The sequence below is a fragment of the Xenopus laevis genome, chromosome 3L, assembly GCF_017654675.1.
Source record: "Xenopus laevis strain J_2021 chromosome 3L, Xenopus_laevis_v10.1, whole genome shotgun sequence".
Lineage (NCBI taxonomy): Eukaryota > Metazoa > Chordata > Amphibia > Anura > Pipidae > Xenopus > Xenopus laevis.
In genome coordinates, this window is record NC_054375.1 from 110897370 (window position 1) to 110921195 (window position 23826).

The following is a 23826-nucleotide window of genomic DNA, read 5'->3' on the forward strand; positions in this document are numbered from 1 at the left end:
TAGCATCTTAATTAATTAAATAATGATTGCACGCTGCTTACAAAATATTGATCGGGAGTAGGTCTGGACTGGGATTCAAAATAAACCCTGGCATTTTAAGTACACAGAGGCCCTAACAGCGCCCACCAGCCCAATAAATAGTGACTATGGCATCTTACAGCAGCCCATTTGGCATTTGCTAGAATCCACAGATTGCAAGTCTGGGTCTATGAAAAGTGCAGGTCCAGAGTCTGAGGTAAGCCTTTCCTCATATAAAGCTTTTCTATATAAAGAAAAGCCCAGTATGGGTTAGACTCACCAAACAATGGCGCACAATGTGCAAACATGCCACAAACTATCAACATAACATAAGTAGGGATGCACCGAATCCACTTTTTTGGATACGGCCGAACCCACGAATCCTTGGCAAAAGATCAGGCCGAATACTGAACCGAATCCGAATTTGCATATGCTAATTAGGGGTGGGAAGGGGAAACATTTTTTACTTCCTTGTTTTGTGACAAAAAGTCACGCGATTTACCTCCCCACTCCTAATTTGCATAAGCAAATTAAGATTCGGTTCGGCCTGGCTGAAAAAGGCCGAATCCTGGCCGAATCCCGAACCAAATCCTGGATTCGGTGCATCCCTAAACATAAGGGAAGTTAATAACACATTTTCTTAGAAACAGCAGGCTGCCACAAACATCACTATCATGACATAAATGATGCAGAACCGAAAATGTTTCAATTTAAAGAAAAGTAATCCCAAGGCACAAGTCTTACATGTTTTAGGGAGCACCAAACCATAAACCTTATGTGTATTGGGCCGTGGGAGGCTGTTTGGGCATCTGTGTACTTAAAATGACAGGGCTTGCTTAAAGTCCAGGTTGACATGCCTCCATGCTGCACAAAGTCTTTTATTTTCTGATGAAGCCCCACACATTTCTGAGTCCTTGGTGAAAGATCCGGCCGAATACCGAACTGAATCCTAATTTGCATATGCAAATTAGGGCTGGGAAGGGGAAACATGCCTCCATGCTGAACAAACGTCTTTTATTTTCTGATGAAGCCCCACGCATTTCTTGGCAAAAGATCTGGCCGAATACCGAAACCGAATCCAAACTCCCTGAAAATCAGGGAGTTATAGTTTCCTTTTCCTAATATATCTAACTTTATTAACTGTGAACTGGGCAACACAAGCAATCTCTGGAAAAAATCAAGATAAAGATAATGAACTCTTTCTGGCAGTGCCAGAAAGTACAGCATAGGAATGCATTCATTTAGAGTAGGAGACCAGACCTGGGTCCCAGGTTACCAATCATAGTCATGACTCTAATCAGTAACCTGGGACCCCAGGCTTGTTCTGCTTCTCTATATGAATGCATTCCCATGCTCTATTTATTTCTTATATTTTTTATTTACATATTATTTAATAAGTCACTTAATAGGATATAAACTGTCGGTTGCGGCTTCTTTATTTAAGCACACATAATCAGGTTACAGCAGTGGGGTGCAAACTAAAGTTAGTGTGCAAGTATGTGTTGAATAAAGAAGCCGATTTCGATATTACATACGTCTCCCCTACTTTGGATCAGCGCTCAGAAGCGAGGTTATTGATGTATTACACAAGCTGGTAGAGAAGGGACCGGGATCTCGCAATATCAGCGACCATCAGGGGAAAAGAATTTGGATGAGCTCCGCCAACACCACGCTAACATTCTGCTAAACTGTCGGTTGGTTAAGTATTCATTCTGGTGGGTATAATTCTAAGTATTATCATTTTATATAGATCATACATGTTACATAGCCATGTGCTGTATATCATGTATGATGATCTATATAAAAATAAATGTTAATACCTAAAGGAAAATAATACCCCCAGAATGAAGACTGAATGAAGTTTATATCATGTGACTAGTAATAAGTCAATATATAAACATAGCAGACTAGTATATAGATATGAGTAAATATTTCCATTTTACATCTTTTCTATTGAGCCATTGACACGGTGAACTGCCCCAAAACCTAGACTAGAGGCTACAGCTTGTACTAAAACTACAGTACAAGTTGGTAACCCCGGGCTCCTGTGAAGAGTTCGCTGCCTGCCAGTAGAAGCCATTAGCGCTTTTGCCTGTTTTAATTCACGGCTGACTAATGGGTAACGCGCAGTGGAGCGGTCACATGGTATAATCACATGCTCGTGACGTCACGGTGATCGAACTAGCCGCTACCCTTTGACAAGGCAACAGCAGGCGGAAAGACTTCTACAATTACGTCATTGCCCGTGCGACCAATCGGCAACGGGAGGGAAAGTCCCAGCAACAGGCTGCCCTTCCCTGCCAGTACTAAGGTCGTGTTTATGTCTTACAGACGGGTCACGTGTCCGCAGCCAATAAGCTGCGCCGGCACAGAGCGACCAGGAAAAGTAAATAAGAAACCGAAAGCAGAGTAACGAGAGGCAAGAAGACGTTGATAACGGAGGAGTCCCCTGTGGAAATGGCTGTAATGGGGACGGGAACGTATCCGATTAACTTTCGACGGGTGAATAGGCTGTAGTGCCCGAGTAGCGGGAGCCAGGGCAGTGTGCCTTGTAAGTCACGTGAGTGAGGTTTAAAGGTCCCTGGCTGTGACGGAGTATCGGCTGGGAGAGGAGAGTGGGGTGCGAGCAGCATGGAGTGCGAGAGGCTGGATAGTCTGGACGGTTGGGTAGCTGTTCGGCCAAATGCTTTTGAAGAGCCTGAGAAGTACAAGTTGGGCTTCATCGTGGCCTGGAACCAGGTGGAGAGTATGTTCGCGGTGACCTGTCATAACCGGACCCTCCAGAGGCAGAAGCGGAGAGAGGGGGAGGCGGGGGAGCAGAGCAGCTGGGCCGGACTCTACTCGGTGCAGGACTTGGATTATATACACCGGCAACTGAGCTCCGTATGTAGCGCCCTAGCGCCCTGCTTCCCGCACCTTCCCTCACCCTCTCCCGCCGCCGGCAGCCTGTGGGCCTTGCTTTTTCCTGGGGCCCCGTGTTGGGAGTGCGCTCCGGAGGAGTTGGACGCAGTGTGCCGCGGCCTGGAGCGTTACTTCGGGGCGGCCATTGAGCATTGCGGCCTGAAGATCGTGTTGGACGTGCTCTTCCCTGAGGATGAAGACGATAGCGAGCAGTACTTCGAGAATCTGCACGAATTCCACAAAAAGAGCCTAGAGGAGCAAGTGACCCGGGCCAAGGAGAACCTGAGGAGGGTGGGGGCTTCTTCCTACTTTTCTAGGGGGTGAATGCAGTGTAACCTGGGGTTCCCTCCCTGCTGCAGCCTCTACCGGTGTGTCACGTGGGAGCTCTGTGTCAGCACTGGAGCAAAGAGTGGCCTGTAGCTTAGACACCCCTGTCCCCCTCTAAGCCAGTCATTTGTGTCAATGGTCCTGCCTAGACCCCCATGTCAGCTCCAGAATTTGATTAGAGCCCCCCATAGCTCATAACACAGTTATAGACATATGAGAACAGTCCTTCACCAAGAGCTTTGGAAATAGCTAGGGCCTAGGCCAGGGGTCCCCAACCTTTTTCACCCGTGAGCAACATTTAGATGTAAAAAGAATTGGGGAGCAACACAAGCATGAAACAAGTTCCTGGGTGGTGCCAAATAAGGGCTGTGATTGGCTATTGATGGCCTCTATGTGGACTGCCAGTCTACAGGAGGCTCTGTTTGGCAGTATTGGTTATGCAACCAAAACTTGCCTCCAAGCCTGGAATTTAAAAATAAGCATCTGCTTTGAGGCCACTGAGAGCAACATCCAAGGGTTTGGGGAGCAACATGTTGCTCACGAGCTACTGGTTGGGGATCACTGGCCTAGGCAATTCCATTTGCACCATGTCTCTAGGAAAGAGTAATCTCCCACCCTTCCTCCAGTCACCTCTACAGCTGGGATCTGCTCTGGTTGTGACGGTAGATGTGAGTTCCTCCAAGAAAATAAGCCAGCAAGTAAAAAAAAAATACAAAATATTTATTAGGACATATTTGGCAAAGGCCTAACGCATTCCATGCCTGTTGGGGAACTGGCTTATAGACATAAGCATGAAACACGTTAGGCCTTTGCCAAATATGTTCTGATAAATATTTTGTATTTTTTTACTTGCTGGCTTATTTTCTTGGAGGAACTCGCATCTACCGTTATGTTGTTCTATGCATGCACCCTGGGACTGGGGTGAACTGTGAGTATGCCCTCCTGCCAACATTAATTTTCCTTTTCAACTTTTGTTTAATTGGTAGTACTTGTTTTTTTGGCATTGTGCACCATTCATTTTTGTAATCTGCTCTGGTTGTACCAAGTATGACCAATCCTTATCCTCCTGTACCTGTTCTACAGCTTACAGTAGATTTGAAATCCTGCCAGGGAAAGCTAGCAGTTGTAGGCCTGCTCCTGGATGGCTGGATATGCTGTAAGATAAACATGAAACACTTTGCACACAGTTCAGTGGTATAACAAATGCTGTACTGAGATGCTTAAATATGCAAACTCACAGGGAACCCTAGTCCTGGATCTTTCTTTGTAATTGTTCACAAGAATGCTGCATAAGGTATTATTCTGTCAGTCACAGTAAAATGGTGGCATGTACCCACAGTATAAAGCTCTGTCAGCTCTAAATGATTCATTAGGTGCATCCTGCGCATAATCCTGAAGAAAAGCATTTGCAGTGAAAAGACCCAACTGATTTGCATGCAAAACAGAAGCAATCCTTCTAAACTAAAATTTACCCACTGGTTTTTAAAGGAATTGTTCAGTGTAAAAATAAAAAGTGGGTAAATAGATAGGCTGTGCAAAATAAAAAATGTTTCTAATATAGTTAGTTAGCCAATGTATATAAAGGCTGGAGTGACTGGATGTCTAACATAATAGCCAGAACACTACTTCCTGCTTTGCAGCTTTCTTGGTTTCCACTGACTGGTTACCCTGGCTACCAGGCAGTAACCAATCGGAGACTTGAAGGGGGCCACATGGGTCATATCTGTTGCTTTTGAATCTCAGCTGAATGCTGAGAATCAATTGCAAACTCACTGAACAGATATGTACCATGTGGCCCCCCTTCAAGTCACTGACTAACTCAGAGTTAGAGAGCTGAAAAGCAGGAAGTAGCGTTCTGTCTATTATGTTAGAAATCCAGTCACTCCAGCCTTTATACATTTTTGCCTAACTAACTATATTAGAAACATGTTTTATTTTGCACAGCCTATTTACCCAGTTTTTACTATCATGCTGAACTATTCCTTTAAGTGCAACCAGGGCAGTTGCTGATCAGACCCAAACTACTCACCCTTTTGGTGGCTCATCACTGTCCTGTGATACAAATGAGGAGAGGGTATCCTCACTTAAATCCTCACCAGCTCTGTGTGAAACCCTCTGCATAAACAAACCCTCTCTTCTAACAATGCAGACAGTTGGGCTTTGCAATATGGAGCAGCTCATTATACAGAGGGCTTTTTCAGTGGACTAGTGCACTGTTTTTACTTTTCAATTCCACTGTTTAAGGCAATAATTAACAGAGAACAAATATTTCCTAAATAAAATAGGCAAAAAGGATGTTCAGCCCAATGCCTATCCATTGCACTCATGCTAATAAAAGGGCAATGCTTCCTCTTTAACCTAAATCAATGAGTTTATTAGAGAATTAGCATTATTACATGTGTGCTATTCATAAGAGTTGTAACGGGTTGTTTAATTATAAATTAAAGTGTCATGTAGAGAGTGATTTTCTGAGACAATTTGCAACTGAGCTTCATTTTTCTGATTTTATGTTTTTTGAGTAATTTAGCACACCAGTTTGCAGTTTGATTGCTAGGGTCCAAATTATCCTGGCAACTATGAATTGATTTGAATAAGAGACTGGAATATGAATAAGAGAGGGCCTGAAGAGAAAGATGGTTTATAAAAAGTAGCAATAACAATACATTTGTAGCCCTACAGAGCATTTGTTTTTAGATGCGATCAGTGACCCCCATTTGAAAGCTAGAAAGAGTCGGAAGAAGGCAAATAATTGAAAAAGTATTTAAGAAACAAATTAAGGCCAATTTAAAAGTTTCTTAGAATTCGTCATTCTGTAACATACTAAAAGTTAATTCAAATGTCAACCACTTTTCAGATTTAGCTTTGAATTAAAGGGGCTGTTCAGCTTCCAAACACTTTTTTTCAGTTCAATTGTTTTCCTATTGTTCCTCAAAAATAAAGACTTTTTTAAATTACTTTCCATTATTTTATTTTTTTTTACTGTTTTTACAAAATCTAAGTTTAAAGTTTAATGTCCCTGTCTCTGGTGTTTTAGTCTGGCAGCTCTGTAACAGTTTAGAGTCTGCATCTGAACTAGTATTTTGCAACATTAAGTTGAGTATTGGCAACTATTGTATCAATTCTAACAGCTGCCTTTAATGAAACCCAGGGATTCTGCTCAGCAGGGGACAAAGATAAGAAATGTATCGACTAAATGTATCAGTTTACAGGGTCGGCGACCCCCCCAACCCAGAGCTGCTTTAGAAGGTGAAAAAGGACACTTTACACTTCAGCATTAGAAAAACGGTCACACATAGAAAATAAAAAATGAATTGGAAAAAGTCTTTATTTCTGGTGAACTATCAGAAACCAAATGAACTGAAAAAAGTGTTGGAAGGTGAACAACTCCTTTAATGACCTTTTTGCATGCAAACATCACTAGAATAGCACTGAGCATATTTTCCTGTGCTGTTTACAGATAACTGTCACTATTATTAGAAACAAAGTATCAGTTCACAAAATGTGTTACTGGCACCTCAGTGATTAGCAGAGAAAAACAGACGCGTCTGTGGTAATTCCTCACTATGACCAACCCAGCCACCGATGCGCTTTTAATAGACATTGCCTTCCACATAAAAGGCTCAAACATTCACTCTTAGGTTAATGGCATAAAAGTTGCTTTGTCACCTGTGAAAACTCATGCTCCCTGTGGACCAGATGCCTCAAATATATAACATAAATCACCATGTGCTATTGTCCATGTCCAAAGTTCTTTATCTTATAAATTCCCATCTTTCTAGCTCACTTGTTCTCACCCTTCTAACTGAATCCCTCATCACAAGTTTCTCTTGGTAGAAAACCCACAACTTCAATCGGCTTAGGGCTGTGCCACAACTGTTTCACTGTTTCTGGTGGTGATCAATATGCCGCTCCCCAATGAGGATGGAAACCACCTTGTGTAACTTGGTACCCCTAATGGCTGCTGTCATGTGCCAACACATATTTCAGTGTAAGAGGTTAAAGGAGAACGAAACCATAAAAATGAATTTGGCTAGAAATACCATATTTTACATATTGAACTTAATGAACCAGCCTACAGTTCAGCATTTCTGTAATAATAAAGATCCATGCCTTCAAATTGTCACAGTAGTTTCCCATCATGGATTTTGTTAGATGTGTCTGTGACATTGGGCTCTGAGCAGCTGTTGAGAAGCTAAGCTTAGGGGTCGTCACAAATCATCAAGCAGAAAATGAAGTTTGCCTGTCATATAAGCTGATGCTACAGGGCTGGTTATGAAACGCTGATGCTAATCATTCTGGTTTCTGAGCTGCCATGTACCAATAATCTGAATTATTTACTAATCAGTCTTATATTGTGTGCTTCCTTGCTGAATTCTGTGCCGTTTATGAAATAATGATGTTAATCTACACTCTCCCCCTCGAGCAACATGTCTCTCTTCATTCTATCTTCATGCAGTAGGTGGAGCCAGTTTTTGATTGCCAGGTCTAATACATTCTTGGGGGGGGGGGAGGGTTGCAAATTGGGTTGTAACTGGCCATAAATAAAAGCTGCAGACTTGACCCACCCAGCTAATTGGGCAAATATCTTGATAGCTTTGGAAATTGTCAGTGTGTTGATGCGCTACTTTTCCAACTGATCTCCATAGGACCCCCATATGATCAGATCATTGGCATGCCTAGTCAGGAAGTTCAAGTCAGTCAGAGGGTCTCTTACGACATGCTGGGTCTTTCGTTTAAGCTCTTTTTTTTTTTTTTCATTTTTTCTTAGATCCTTCATCAACACAAAAATGCTGACAAAATGACATCTCTGCTCAAAGTTTACGAGGAAGAAGATGATGCCTTTATGGAATTAGTTACCGTGGCAACCCAGTTTTACCAATACTTATTGCAGCCTTTCAGGGATATGAGAGAACTTGCAATATTGTACAAGCTGGAAATATTGGTAGGAGATTATTTCCTTTGATCTGTATTGTTTTCTAGCATTTTGTAGAAGGAATCCTGAAGGGCTTTGTTTACGGAGTATTTTAAAGCAATTATAGTCAAAATGATTTATATGTGCAATTGCATCTGTTGGAATAGAGACTGAGTGTTTGAGTTTATGACGTACTGGCGCAGGTCAGCTCTTCTCTTTTGTGTGCTGAAACAGGACTAATCCTTTTTCAGAGTAATGATCTTTCTGAATTGTTTTCTACACAATCAATTGTACTTAATCATTGTGTCATTAGTTGCAGTATACTCTGCATCGGGAGGTTATACTTGAACATGCATGTGTGTTACGTGTTCTTCTTAAAGGGCCATGTTTAACATCTGTGTTTTATAGACATCTTAATTAATTGTTTTTACAAACTAATAAAGGTTGTGTGGAAGCAAAATGCACTAAATGCATATTTATGATAAATCGCACACATAAATATGTATGTATAGCACTCAAAAAAACTGTAAAAGAGCTTCACATTGCATTTTAAAATACAACTATTTATGGGATAATGGTAAACACAGCCATGTTTTGTGCACCAGTTGTTTATGAAATGTACAAGAGTGATGCGTGTATGAGATTAGTTACAGGCACGTATTAGTTTACTTTTTCCAAATGTTTATAAGAGACCTACCTAAATTCTGTACAACGGAGATCATCTTGAGCTACTGTATACACTGCTCAGATGGATTTTGGAAGTGACAAACAATTTATTTTTTTGTCCTTTGTGTAGAAATCCCTTGAACTGGATGAACTGGGACCTAAAAGAATAGAAGCTCTTCAGAAGGAGGTAGCTAAATGGGATGCAAGAGCAGAAGAGGCTGAGTGCTCTATACAGAACATAACTGTCAGTTATTTCAAAGAAACTTCAAAGGCTTTGGCAGGTAAGAAACCTACCTGCCCAATGCACTGTGCATTTACTGTGCTTACCTTTAATAAACTCATGCACACCAGTAACATTATGTAATGTAAATAAGCATATTCTTCTGTTACAGTAGAGCAACTAGAGACCAATGCTCTGGATTTATTCTTCCCATTTGTTATTAGAGCCGCTCCACAGGAATGCCGGAGTTAACAGAACCACACTGTTAGATGCAGATAAAACATAACATGCAGCATACTGTCTGCATTCAACTTTTAAGTGTGGGTACAAGTACCCATATAGGAGATATACCCATATATAAAGAAAAGGACATGTGACGTCTATTTCACTGGGTAGGTGCCAAATATCAGGCACCTCACAGTAAAATAGATTTCTAAGTTTTTCCATGGGCGGTCAGTGAGAAATGCATTGGCCCATGGAAAAACCACCTGCGCTGGCATCCTCTTTCCTTAGATCTTTGTTCCTTTGGTGTTGGTGCTCAGCTCATGCACAATAAAGTAGATCTTGCCGTGTTTACTCAACAGTATTGATTGGGTAGTGGCGGCGCACACAGCTATTTAATTTGAAGATTACACTACCGCAATCATAGGAGTTGTGCGTGAGATAAAGTATAATTTAAATGTTAAGCAATAAAATGTATTTCATTTATCGCGCACGGCAATTTTTTTTTTTTTAATTATTTATTTATTCATTAACACAAAATTAATTTTAGATCTCCCAATTAATTTATAAACAAAATGAATATTTATATGTATATAAATTAATATATATATAAATTAATTGGGAGATCTCAAATTAATTTGATGTTAATGAATAAATACATTTAATAAATAAAGAAAATTACCCTGTGCGATAAATTATATGCTTTTTATTGCTTTACTCAACTGCACATGTGTGAACGGGGATTTTCACTTGGGACACCAGTAGGAAAACAAGTATAATGCTGGCGCAGCAATGAGACAGGTTTTTTTTTACAGATTGATGCAGTTTTCTTCCAACAGGAGTACTGGCATGGAGAAAAAACTTGGCGATCTATTTCACAGGGGGTGTTTAATATTTTGGGCACCCCCAAGGGAAATAGACATTACGTGTCCTTTAACTCCTTCATGCCTGTGGAGTGGAAAGCACAGGGAAATGTTCAAAGGTATTTTGAGCACATTTGAAGTGTGAATTTCTTACAGTCTCATTGGAAATTACACCTATACCTTCAGCAGCCTCTGGCATTTTATGGGTGAATTGTGCTCTTTTATATTCCACTGTGTTACAAAGCACTGTTTTTCAGTCATCTTATATTGTAGTTTTTGTGTACAGAAATAGAAAAAAAAGATCTGGAATATCTGAAAAATACAGGGGCATATTTATCAAGGGTCAAATTTCGAATTGAATAAACTTTGAACTTCGAATTCAAAAAGACCAACCAAAATTAAGTTGACGTTTTTTTTGGTCGAACAGGTCCATTTTCAATTGACTAGGTCCGTATTCGGCCGAATTAGAAACGTACGAATAGCGCATTCGATCAAACTCTATTCTAAGTTTTTTCCCCCCAAAAAAACTTTGATTTTTCAAAGTCCACCAATTGACTCCAAATAGGTTCTAGGAAGTCCCCCATAGGCTAAAACAGTAAATCAGCAGGTTTTATATGGCGAATGGTCGAAGTCGAATTTTTAAAGCAACAGTACATGATAAATTTAGATTTTCAATTTTTTTATTTTTTTTCAAATCGAATTTGGATTATTGCCTACTCGAAGTACACAAAAATAGCTCGATATTCGAATTGTTTTCATTCGAAAATTCACCTTGACCTTTGATAAATCTGCCCCATAAATTGTTGCATGGCTAATGCCTCTAAAATGTTTATCCAGCAATGAATGGTACTTTGTAGCTTTACAGGCTTTTTTCAAGGTTCTTATTGCACCCAGTGTATTTACAGGTCTGCCTTGCTAATGTTTTGTATGCTTCAACAGCAATGCAGAAACAAATGGAGCAAGATGCAAGGAGATTTGGACAAACCACATGGGCATTGGCATTGCCCAGACTGGAGAAGCTAAAATCTATGTTAGCAAAGGAAACGCTCCAGTACATGCGATCCAAAGAGCTGTGCTTGAATCAGAAGAGGGCAGAGATCAAGAGAAATGTAAGCTTATGACTCTTCTTATGGATTACTGCCAGCATTCACATGTACCTTGCGGCACTGTTATTGGAAGAATAATCCACAGCATTTCTGTTTGGAAAATGGCCTTTTACATTTAATCTCTCCAAAAAATTAAATGAATGTAATTTCATATCTACATTCTGCAGTCTTTGCAGCCTATTCATATCTTACTCCAGATTTCTAGACTGTGCTTTTTACATTATTGTTACATTTCATTTGCAGTTGCTGCTATTTGATGTATTTTATTTAAAATATTTTAAATTCTGGATTATTTCTTCATATGGGCACAAAACAGCAAGTTCAAAATATAAAAGTACTGCCTGTATTTATTTATTTGTTGCTTGGGGCAAGATGCAGTGCTTACAAAAAATATTTATTCCCTTGGAAGTTTGATCACAATGGATTTAATATCGTTCTTTTGGCACTGACCGTTAGAAATAGACTTTCATGTCAAAGGGACAACCGATCTCTGCTGAGTGATTTATTTATTTACTTTACTACAAAAAAACACAATACTGGACTGAATAAGTATACAATCTTTTAGTAAGATGCACCTAAATCACTGGCCAGTCTTTTACAAAGTCACACAATTAGTTAAATGGAGATCAACTGTGTGTCTTTGGACTTTTACTGATTGTAGTATAAACACACAAAGATGGAAGATGCAACCATTTGGTGAGTCAGTATCGGAGCATAACCTACATCATGAAGGCAAGAGAAAACAGCAAACAACTTGGTGAAAGGTGATTGAAAATGACAACTAAGAATATGAGATACAAGTACATTTTCAGGTCACTGAATATCCCCTTTAAATAATTTATTAAGGAATGTAATGATTATGGCTAGGGATGCGTCGGATCCGCTATTTTAGGATTTGGCTGAATCCTTTGAGAAAGATTCAGCTGAATACAGAACTGAACCCTAATTTGCATATGTAAATTATGGAAAAAAGAGAGAAACAAAACCGTGTGAGCAGTCACATGATTTTTTGGATTCGATTGCCCAGGCACTTTGAATCGCCCCAAATCCGAATCCAGCTGTAAAAGGACAGATTCCAAACTGAATCCTGGATTTGGTGCATCCCTAATTATGGCAAGAACTGATCATTTCACGAAAAATGAGTGACCATGAAGGAATCTTTTTCTGTTGAGCAGAAAAAAATATCCACTGTAATTCCATTTTTTATGAGAATAAACCATAAAACTCGGTGAATACTTTTTATAGGGGCTCTCTATACATAACAGGGTATTAAATACAAGCAGAACTGACTGAATATTATTTTACAACTTTACCATTCCCTTTACAGTTTTCCTTTCTTTATTTGCTAATTAGGCAGCGACTTACTGGGAGTCTGCCTGATGCTTATTGCCATTTACTGCTTAGGCTGTTTGCAACAGTTATACACTCTGCAGGGCACTTGGAGCAGTAATTATCAACCAAAAATGCACACTGGTGTGTTTTCTAGTGATAGTCTGCCATGCGGGGAGAGCAGCAGTGCTTGAAATTGGGAAGTAGTGTGTGCTTTAATTGCCTGTACAGGTAATGGCAAAAAATGCTTCAAGTTCCAGAGCATATTGGATAGATATAAAATAAAATACAAAATGTCTTTATTGAATAGAGTACTGGATTTATCATTATCTTTGGAGATATTGGGTACTTCCACTAAATATACAAGTAACTAAAGGAGATCACTTTTGCCCTGGACAGTGTCTTTCTATAAGAGTCCGAGTTTTTGTGTACATTGGTACATGATATTCACAATTGTCATTTTAATTTGCTGCCTTTCTTTTAATTGGGGAGTGACTTTAATTTGATGTCCCAAAACTGGCACCCGTCAGACAAAGTGATTTTAAATCACTTTTTTTTCCATGTGTCTCTTCTGAAGTAGCTGATATGATTACCCAAAAAATATATTATAATTGCATGCCATCACTTTGCATTGTTTATAATAACCTCATAATATAATATCCTTATATTTACAATAGGGGGTACTTTATTCACTATATAAATGGTGCTTATCATCCGTAAAATCAGTGCTTAGTGATGTCATTGCTGCTACTACTCACTGAATCTAGTGTATTATAATTTATGAAGTATTTCCTGTTGAGAAATATGAGGATATTAGAAGTCTCCTCGTAGGTCCATGACCTGTATAAAAGCATTCAGCTTTTGGCCTCATGCTTTCCTATGGTCATGGAACTTCTCTGTGACATATAATATCCTTATATTTTACTATAGAGGTTACTTTATTCAATATATATTTCTTAGTCTATAATTGTTCTGAGGAACCAAGGAGATGGTATACAAAACAAAAAACAGTCTTTAATTTTTTAATCATGTGCTGTGTGATATACATGTAATGAACACAATAGATCTATTTGTAATAAGAACAACAGGCAGAATGTATTTCCCTATTTGTGGGCTTACATTGAATACAGATATATGTTTTGTCTTTAACACCACAAGTGTGTAATCACTTTTGAGGAAATGCCAGGGAATTGTAGAACAGTAGCTTTTAAAAGGAAGGAGACGAAATAGGTCTATTCCACAGATCCCTATAGAATCTACGTTGTAACAGGCTATTATTTCAATCACCAGATGGAAAGCCTTTCTGATACAGAAGATGCTATGATACGATTAGATGAACTTGAGCTGCAGTATTACGAGACACAGCTGGAACTCTATGATGTTCAATGTGAGATTCTCAAGTTTGAAGAAATGTTGCTTGTAGCAGAGCTGGACACCCTACGGAGACAAATGAAAGGTAAGGCCTAAGTATGGGTAATTATCATACTGTGTTGGTACTTGGCAACCACCAGGTTTAAGCAAAGCATAACTTTAGCTGGCAGTTGAGATTTTGTTTAACTGTCTGTTTATATCCCAACTGTCTAAACCCTTTTGGCGCAAAACCCCTCCCTCCTCCCCCCCGGGCAAATGCCTCTAACTTGTTAGTCACCCCTCCATGCAGGTCCTCTCTTGTCGAGTTCACGGACGCCATCTTCGTCCGATCGCTCTTCTTCCTGTATTTGGCGGCGCGTGCACGGTAGGAGGCATTTGCCGGTTGGATCTACTGCACATGCGCTGAAAGTCACGAAGTTTCCAAAAAAGAAATCGGAAACTTTGTGAAATTCGGGCGTATGTGGCAAATGCCTCCTACTGCGCATGTGCCGCCAAACGCCGATCAGTACAGGAAGAAGATGGCGCCCGTGAACTCGGCAAGAGTGGACCTGCACGGAGGGGTGACTAACAAGTTAGGGGCATTTGCCCGGGTGGAGGAGGGAGGGGGCCTACGGGGGAGGGGTTTTGCGCTGAAAGGGTTTCCTTCTCCTTTAACGTTTTTGTTATGGGTCCCAGAATATGTCTGGTAAACGGATACTTACCACCCAGGATTCAGTATTGTCATATATATCGTATGGCAGGGATGCAATTTTAATAAAAATTCGAATTTTCATAATGCTAAGCCACTTCCCAATTGTTATTAAATAATTTTAGTAATTTATAAAGGTAAGTGCAATTGGTGTTACTGTTCCTTTAAATGATAAATTGCTAGTTGTCTCTACTCCAACCTGAGCTGCTTTCCCTCAACGCCTTGTCGTGATTAACAGACCTGCAAAGGAGGAGAATAACAAAATTGAGCAAGGCACTGTGTGATTTGGATCCTTGGCTGGTTTCTGTAGTCTGGCAAGTTAAAAATCATTTCATGTACACACAACTTTAAAATCACTGAAACTGTATTTACTACCACCTCTATATACCATTGGGGCTCATTGATTTTATTTCTTTTCATAGTTCCTGATGATGTGTGTAAATATTACTGTATCAATGTTTATATCCCATTACATTTTGCTTTTTATTATGTTTAGGTGCTTTCTTGACATTTATTTTACAATATGACTGTGCATCCAAAATGTTGCCTGTTTGATTGACTGAGTAATTACGCCCAATCAACCAGACAGCAGTTATATTTCCATTCTTAACAGGTGCACAACAAGAATATACGTTATTCAAAAGCCACAACAATAACTGAAAACCAATTTTGGGTTGTCTTAAAATATCACTGTTGCCAAGCATTGTCTCTGCCGACACTCATTTGTTTGGCTGCCTGCATAGACAACTTTACATATTATGTGCCATCTGCACTGTTATAATTAAATGTGATAGAAGGTGCCTCTGTGGCCATAGCGGAACAGGTCTCATCTAGCTGCCTTGCATTTTATATGGAGAATATTGCATACCTACAGACAATATAGGTACCACAATATGTTTACGAACCTTCATTGTAATACATGCATCTTAAAGGAACAGTTTAGTGTAAAAATTAAAACTGGGTACATAGGCTGTGCAAAATACAAAAATATTTCTAATATAGTTAGCCAAAAATTGAATCTATAAAGGCTGGAGTGACTGGATGTGTAACATAACAGAATAGAATACAACTTCCTGCTTTTCAGCTCTCTAACTCGGAGTTAGTCAGTGACTATAAGGGGGGCCACATGGGACATATGCAATTGATCCTTAGCATGCAGCTCAGATTCAAAAGCTGGCTACTGCCTGGTAACCAATCAGTGGAAACAAAGAGAGCTGCAAAGCAGGAAGTAGTGTTCTGTCTATTATGTTATACACCCAGTCACTCCAGCCTTTATGCATTACATTTTTGGCTAACTATATTAGAATTTATTTTTATTTTGCACAGCCTATCTATTTACCCAGTTTTTGTTTTTACACTGAACAATTCCTTTAAGTGCAATAAGCCCATGTTTCCTTATATTTCGCACTAATTTGTCTCATGTTCTGCCTGTTCGGAATTAGTGCAAAATCATAGAAACCAAGGCTTTATCAGTATAGGTATGGGACCTGTTATCCAGAATGCTGGGGACCTGGAGTTTTCTGGATAACGGATCTTTCTGTAATTTGTATCTTCATACCCGTAAGTCTAGTAGAAAATCATTTAAACATTAAATAAACCCAAGAGGCTGGTTTTGCTTCCAGTGATGATGAATTATATCTTAGTTTGGTTCAAGTACAAGGTACCATTTTATTATTACAGAGAAAAAGGAAATAATTTTTAAAAATGTGGATTATTTGGATAAAATGGAGACTAGGGGTGACAGCCATCCCATAATTTGAGTTTCCTAGATAACGGGTTTCCAGATAACGGATACTATACCTATAAAACCAGGACATTACCCTTATGTAAAATATTCAATGTCATTTTGCAGAAAAGCAAGAAGAGGTGGTGTACTACGACACATGTGAAGACCCACAGGAGCTTCAGGTGTATGAAGCGTCACAAAGTGTGTGCTCGGTGTCTACGAAACTTAAGAAGAAAGCTCAACAACTGGAAACTAAACGTGGGAATATATGTGCCAGACGAGCCTTGCTGAGGAACAAGAAGGTAAGTAGCTGTTCTGTTATTTGGCATGGAACACACAAGACCGTTATTTGTTTACAGGAAAGCTAAACCTAGTGTATATGTTTCTCTTGTGTGAAATCTGGTCACTTACCAATCCTGCGCTGGAAGCAAAGCTCAGTAAATGGTACCAAATACAATGTTTTTTAAATGCTCTGTAACCACCTGTTGTATTATTTTATTACAGGGTTTATTACAAGGGAATGACATTTATGGCGTTGAAATATTTTCAGTAGCATTTGCCCATGCATTTCTGCTATTACTGAGAGCAGGGCTGTTTTAGTTTTTTCTTTTAGTTCTGGGACACATGACATTGATTGCATTGGAAAAGGCAAGGTTAAACATCAGTTTCAGAATTTGGCAACCTGAAACCTAACAGATGTTGCAGGACTAACGTCAACAGGATGTCTAAGCCTGGTCTAATGGACTGTTTTGGTCAAACATGATTACCAACTCTGCATTACCTTGCTGAAAGTTACCCACCTTAGCAAATAAGCCTGAGCTTTTTTTGTGTGGATTGCAATAGCCTCACAAGTAGCAGGTCCAGAGTAGCAAAAGAAACCAGAAGGATACAATGTAAAGTCTGATATAACATGGTTAATCTCAGCGATTATAGTGGACAGTGAAGCAACTTCTAAATGATGCAGACAGGGAAATATCTCCCAACCCATAAACTAGCTCAGATTTGGTTAGGCAATTTGGCCAATTTTAACCATGTTTTCTGATCTGGACATGTGTGGATAATGCTGGATCAAAAATTATCCGTCTGACTGAAAATGATTGTTGGTTCTTAGGAATGTAGTAGCTGCTGCTGTTCTGATACATACGGGAAAAAGAAAAATGCCCATACTTGTGGGCTCACTTATAACATCTTTTTGGTCTCCTGTTAGCCAATCAGTTGGTAACGATCCAGTGGATCTGTGGATGCCCACCATAACATTATTAGAAACTAGGGAAATCATTGCAACAAGAACATTATACATTCCTCTCTCATAATCTCCTTTACACTAATATGAAGGAAGGCAGGTGGGAATATAAGACAAACCTCAATACGTATAATAATCAAATTTTGTGTAAATTTAGGAATCATTACGAATATTACAAATGCTCAGTCACGAAGGAGCAGCATGAATAGCAGCTGTGAGTTCCTTGTACAAAGCAACTATACAAAGATCACTTGCTTGTTGTGTTATAGAATTATGCAGAGCAGTATTGTGTTCAGCTTGTATATTGATCTACATCAGACTGGGATTTGCTTTTTTATCTCACAATCAAATTGTCTTTGAGTCAAATTGCTAAATTGTGTTGTAAGAAATAAAGCAATGCAGCCAGCAGGCCTGTGGCTATGACACTAACATATTTCTGTTTGTATGCTGAAGCATTTTCTCATAAGGGAATAGATTTTATTTCACTTTTCATATTGTGTGGGTATTTAAGTTGGAGCGAATACGTATAAAAATAAAAGGTGATCTTATGTAAGTGCAAGTAGTATGTTGAGAATAATCAATTAGTAGCAGTTCATAATGCCTGGGGTACTAGCAGCACATTGTTTATTTCCCTAGTGATCTTCCAGAATCAATGCAGTCTATTTTATTAAGAGGCCTAATATAGAGCAGCAGAACCAGAATATGTCTGTGTTTAACCTTTTATGTGCCTTTGACTGGAACATCTATTGCACTGGATCTACTACTAGATTTTTGGTTTCTGATTCCTTTTAGATCTGTGCCATCCAGACTACATCAAAGAACCAGTGCTCTCTTTAATAGAAAATAAATGCAGGACAGGCCATGTGCACATCTTTGCAGCTGCAACTAAATGATGCTCCATTTGTGACCCTTGTAGCTCCAGATAGGCATTGACTATATATCTTAGTCTTTGATATTACTTGTTAGCACTGTTAATTCAGCATTCTGTCTAGGAGTTATCTTTAACCAAAACCTATCCTTCTGATGTGCCACTCTAAACACCTGCCATTTTTCCTCCATAATATTTCTAAGGTAACCCCTTTCTTTCACAAGTAGCAGCTTAAACACTAATTCAGGCCCTTATCCTATCCTGCATAGTTACTGAAACCTCTTACTAACTAGTCTCTCAGACTCCCACTTATCTCCCCTGCAATCACTTTTTTTAAAATTCTGCTGCTTTCTCCTTAGAGGAACCTATTCATTCCCTATCATGGCTGAGTGTTAAAGGAACAGTAACATCAAAAAAATGAAAGTCTTTTAAATAAATACAAATATAATGCAGTGTTGCGCTGCACTGGTAAAACTGCTGTGTTCAGGGGCGTAACTATAGAGGAAGCAGACCCTGCGGCTGCAGGGGGGCCCAGGAGGTATAGGGGCCCCATGAGGCTCTAGTTCATATACAATTTCAATAAATATTGATAAAACAGGACAACCTCTGGATATGTTGGGGGCCCTAAAATTAATTTGGTGTGGGGCCCCAGTAACATATAGTTATGCCACTGGCTGTGTTTGCTTTAGAAACACTACTATTGTTTATATAAATAAGCTGCAATGAGGACAGCTATTCAAAGGAGAAAAGTCTCAAGTTACACAGCAGATAAGCTCTGTAGAACATAATTGTATTATCTGTTATCCGCTATTTAACCTGTGCCATATAGTCATTTTCAATTTCCTCCACACAGCAGCTTATTTATATGAACTATAGTAGTGTTTTGAAGCAAACACATCGGTTTTACCAGTGCAGGGCCAACAGTACATGACATTTTCATTACTTTAAAGCACTTTCATGTTTTGGTGTTATTCACTCCTCTGTTCCTCACTATATTTCCTAACATCTCCCTATGAGTTCCTGGCCCTCTCCTCTGACAGAGCCAAAGTCTTTTCACACCATCCACAGCCTCATCTTAATCTTGCTTCTGTTCTATCCTTGAATTTCTTCACGAGGAACAATCTTTGAACCACTTCAAAAACAAACTCAGATCCTACCTTTTGGAGCACTGGAACACTACCTGCCCAGTCCTGGAACTTAAGGGCCAATGTCCAAACATTTGATCACTTTGCCCTCCTATTTGTGCCTGTATGTTATCCACTCAAAGTGTAAGCTCTACAGGGCAGGGATTCCTTCCTAAGTTGTCTTTTACCACATACCACATAATTGCTTTATTTATTATAAAGGTGTCTTCCCTCTGTGTACTTTTGCTTATTGTAAAATTCTACTGTGCTGCGTATCATCGCAGTGCTTTACAAATAAAGTGTTATATACATACAAGCAGGTTGGATGTAGATAAATGTCAGTACTGATTTTTTAACACAGGATCAGTGCATGGAGACACAGGAGTTAAAGCTGAAACAGTTTGAAGAAATGCAGAAACGCCTTCACCAACACCATTCTGTGCAGATGGTGAGTAGAGCATGGTCTATGAATAGTTCCCTTGCACTTGTCTTCTTGCGCCAACCTTCCTGTGCTGGAGGAGGCATCTGCATCGTAGAGCACATTGTGTGGGTGGTAGCTTACATGTGTTCTTTGTAACAACAGAGAAGGGAAAAGAAGAGAGAGGAGGACAAAAAGAAAAAGGAATGGGTAGAGCAGGAGCGTCAGAAGACACTACAGAGGTTAAAATCATTCAAACATGTGAGTGTAATAGATACATTTCTCTGTACTTACAGAACTCATAACACGGGCTTGTGGGTTATAAAGCCTGCCTGGGTAGTATGGTTTCACTGTACACTATATTGTTTCTGTAGAAAAGTGAATCACAGTTTGTACTCAAGTCGTCTCGGATACAGTCATCTATGCCAAGTTTACGGCAAGGAAAACGACAACATTTCAAAGCTACACAAGCAGCAAAAAAAAGCAGTGGCAAAGACGATGTGCCTGTTCAGATGTTTCTTCCAAATGGAGGAGGACCTGAGTCTAGATCATCCAGTGATAAAATAGGCCAACACTTTCAACCACCTCCAACTCTTCCCCCTCCTCCACCATCTCTGCCACTGCCCACTCTTCTTCCTCCTCCTCCTCCTCCTCCTCCTCCTCCTCCACCACCACCACCACCTGGTCCTCCCATGGCACCACCAGTCCCTTTACCTCACGCAGTGCAGAATTTAAAGCACATTGAACCTCAGATTCTGATTTGTGCACAAGACACCACTGCAATAACTGTTAAAAAGTCTACAAATCAGTATTCAGGTAAGACAGACGGGTAACTTTCATATAAACTTCCATGTACAGCTCACTAAGAAATAGCACCGCTATGTTTCTATAAAAAGAGGACCTTTATTATTAGTATTATGATACTAGAAGAAGAATAAAATATAGTGTAACCTTTTGAAGAAGCATTTCTTAAAATGAAAATATTGTGAAAATAAATAATTTAATTTAGCAAGGCAGTCAGTGGGGGTGTTTAAACGGAAAGTTCTTGGTTGATCTTGGTTGATCAAGTATTTCCCTGTCCTGACAGACACTTTGCTGACAGATGGAACTTTCAGGCACATATACAGTTAGAGGTAATCCAGGACTAGCCTCTATTGTGCCTGCAAGTTCTGTGTTGATAGAAGAGAATCTGAAGTTGCAGAGTAACACTGCAGCATTCACATGTATATAAGTCATGTTCACAAACAGTCACACTTTTATCTCCCGGGAGAAGGCCCAATGGATGGCAGTGGGGGATTGAGTTCTCCTTTAAACAGGGCAGATATTAACATGGTGTATGTACTGTATTACTGGCAGAACAAAGTAGTATAAAGCCTAGAGACAGGAGAGGTATGCAAGTTTGGATCTGTGCATTATGAATAAAGTATGACAGTAGCCAAGGCAGGAAATAAGCCTATGGAATTAGGTTTACCAGTCTAATGGGAAGGTTAGGTTGCCATACTTAGATTCATGTGCTATATAATTAATGTTAATTAAGCTTTGTACGTTTTGCATTTGCAAATCACTGTTCTTGTCATTTCTTCTGTTGTGTCGTATACTTTTTCATCCACAAAATATTTACAGTGGCTTTCATGTGCCTGAGGTACATTTGGTTTGTCAGGATGCTAAACGTGTTTAACACTATGGGGCACATTTACTAAGGGTCGAAGTGAATTTTCGAATTTCAAAAACGCAGAATTTCGAAGTAATTTTTGGATATTTCGACCATCGAATAGGCCAAATTCGAATTTGATTCAAAGTGAAAAACTTTGTCTTCGATAATCGAAGTACTGTCTCTTTAAAAAAGTTCGACTTCGACACTATGCCATCTTAAACCTGCTGAATTGCTGTTTAGCCTATGGGGGGACCTCCTAAGGATTTTTGGTAAAATCGTACGATTAAATAGTTTGAATCGTTCGATTCGAAGGATTTCATTGTACGATCGTACGATTTTAAAAATCCTTTGACTTCGAATGTCGAACTACCCTATTCGATGGTCGAATTTCGAAGTTTTTTTGCACTTCGAAATTCGACCCTTAGTAAATGTGCCACTATGTAATATGCTTTCTATGTATGTTTCTGTAAAGCAAGAGTGCGGTTTGGTCATTCCCGATTGTCAATTGTTGCATGTTGTAGGTTCCATGGAGGAGGTACTGGCATCATTAAAGCGGGGGGAAAATCTTCTGCGCAGAGTGGAACAGCCACAGCCTGATGTGATTGATGTCAGAGACAACATCCTAAGTGCCATTAGACAGGGAGTTAAACTGAGGAAGGTTCACAGAGAAGCTGCTAACAAGGAGCCAGAAAATGAACTTGAGAGAAGCATCAAGGCAGCCATGAAAAGAATGAAAAAAGTATCTGCAGACTCAGAAGATGAAGACAAGAGTGAATATATCAGTGGGGAATGGGATACCTAAAATAGAAACTGCACTGATAGACAATGTTTATCTATCCCTTTAGTACCTAGTGAGCAAAATCCACTACATTGCACCTCATTTTTACAACATATCGACTTGCCTATATTACTAGTGACTACAAGAATGACGTTCTCCATCAATAGTCTAGAAATTCTCATTATTTATAACATTTGAAGCCTTTTCCTGATTCTTTTTACATTCTGCATATGTTTAGTGAAAGTACAGACATGAAGGAAATATGACTGCAGGCGTATTTATAGTTTTATGTCGCAGGTCTTGCAGTCTGGGTTTTTCTGGAATTTGAAGTCCCTTTGCTTTCTAAGGTGAGTGGCACACAGATTCTTGAAAGCCGAGGAATTTCAAAATAGATTTAAGCTTTGTAAAATGATTTACACCTGAAGACGTGTAAAAGTGGGGTGAAATAGCATATTAATAAATCTATCCATCTTCACTGGCCAAATAAAAACTTTTAAACCATTCTTATTATTTAGACCATTCTTATTATTCGCACCATTATATGAATGGTATAGCCCATTCAAGTTAAAAAGTAATCCAGATGTAAAATGCTTGATAAATAAGCTCCTTAGTTGGAATAGTGTTGTATCTAGTTTAAAGGCAATCATATAATGTTACCTGACGGAAAATGCATGCTGGACTTATTGAATTCAATCAGTCTCAGGGGCTGCCTTTGTGTCCATGGAGGATGCTGGTGAATAGTGCATCAGAGATTTATAGGGTTCTCATACGCCTCCCCCCTTAAGCATAAACAATCTTAACTTGGCTGACTTTCGTTAAAACGAAGATCTTTATTTGGGGTACATTTATTATTTATCTGGATGTACTCTTGACTTTCTCAGTAGAGTAAATAATAAAATGCAGTGAACAAAGCAACTATTTATTAGATGCTTCAAGAGAATGTGCAAGCAGTATGGCAGCTGGAATTTATTTTGAAATATACAACCTCCCTTAAATGTTATAATTGTGCCCCTCTAGTGCTCTAGCACTTGTTCCCCAGGGTATTGTAAATGCCCTGTGTCTTGGCCTATACAGAAAACAATTGAACCCCAGAGTACTGGATAGAGTACTGGATAGAAGTAAAAAAAAATAAGTTTTTTAATTAATGGTCTGATACAACATCTGGGAATCCAGTAGGATGAGCGTCTGTTGTTAACATATTACAGAGGCACACATCTCATCTTTGGGGCTGCTTAGCTCACATATTTAGATCTTATATGAATGAAATGTGTTCTTTTGCAATGGAAACAGCAACCTGCAGTGCTTCACGCTTTATTCCAAGCTTCACTCTATACTTATTTTCCAGCAGAATGTTCTTTTTTTTTTGCTCAACAGCATTAACCTGCATTGTAA

General features: G+C 39.3%; 1 protein-coding gene across 1 annotated transcript; it reads left to right on the forward strand.

Annotated features, from left to right (window-relative positions):
- The first annotated feature begins 2245 nt into the window (after positions 1-2245).
- whamm.L (WAS protein homolog associated with actin, golgi membranes and microtubules L homeolog) lies at positions 2246-22937 on the forward strand. The gene is made up of 10 exons (XM_018253132.2): positions 2246-3210; positions 8015-8188; positions 8955-9105; positions 11069-11238; positions 13855-14020; positions 16476-16651; positions 19946-20032; positions 20168-20263; positions 20377-20818; positions 22178-22937. Exons 1-10 carry the CDS (start codon positions 2650-2652, stop codon positions 22456-22458), a joined length of 2304 nt encoding a protein of 767 aa, XP_018108621.1. The 5' UTR covers positions 2246-2649; the 3' UTR covers positions 22459-22937.
- The last annotated feature ends 889 nt before the right edge of the window (positions 22938-23826 follow it).

Excerpts from the sequence above, each read along its gene's own strand:
- whamm.L (XM_018253132.2), top strand. The coding sequence starts at position 2,650 with ATGGAGTGCGAGAGGCTGGATAGTCTGGACGGTTGGGTAGCTGTTCGG. Across the intron at positions 20,033-20,167 it reads AACACCATTCTGTGCAGATG|AGAAGGGAAAAGAAGAGAGA; the intron begins GTGAGTAGAGCA and ends TTGTAACAACAG. Across the intron at positions 20,819-22,177 it reads GTCTACAAATCAGTATTCAG|GTTCCATGGAGGAGGTACTG; the intron begins GTAAGACAGACG and ends TGCATGTTGTAG.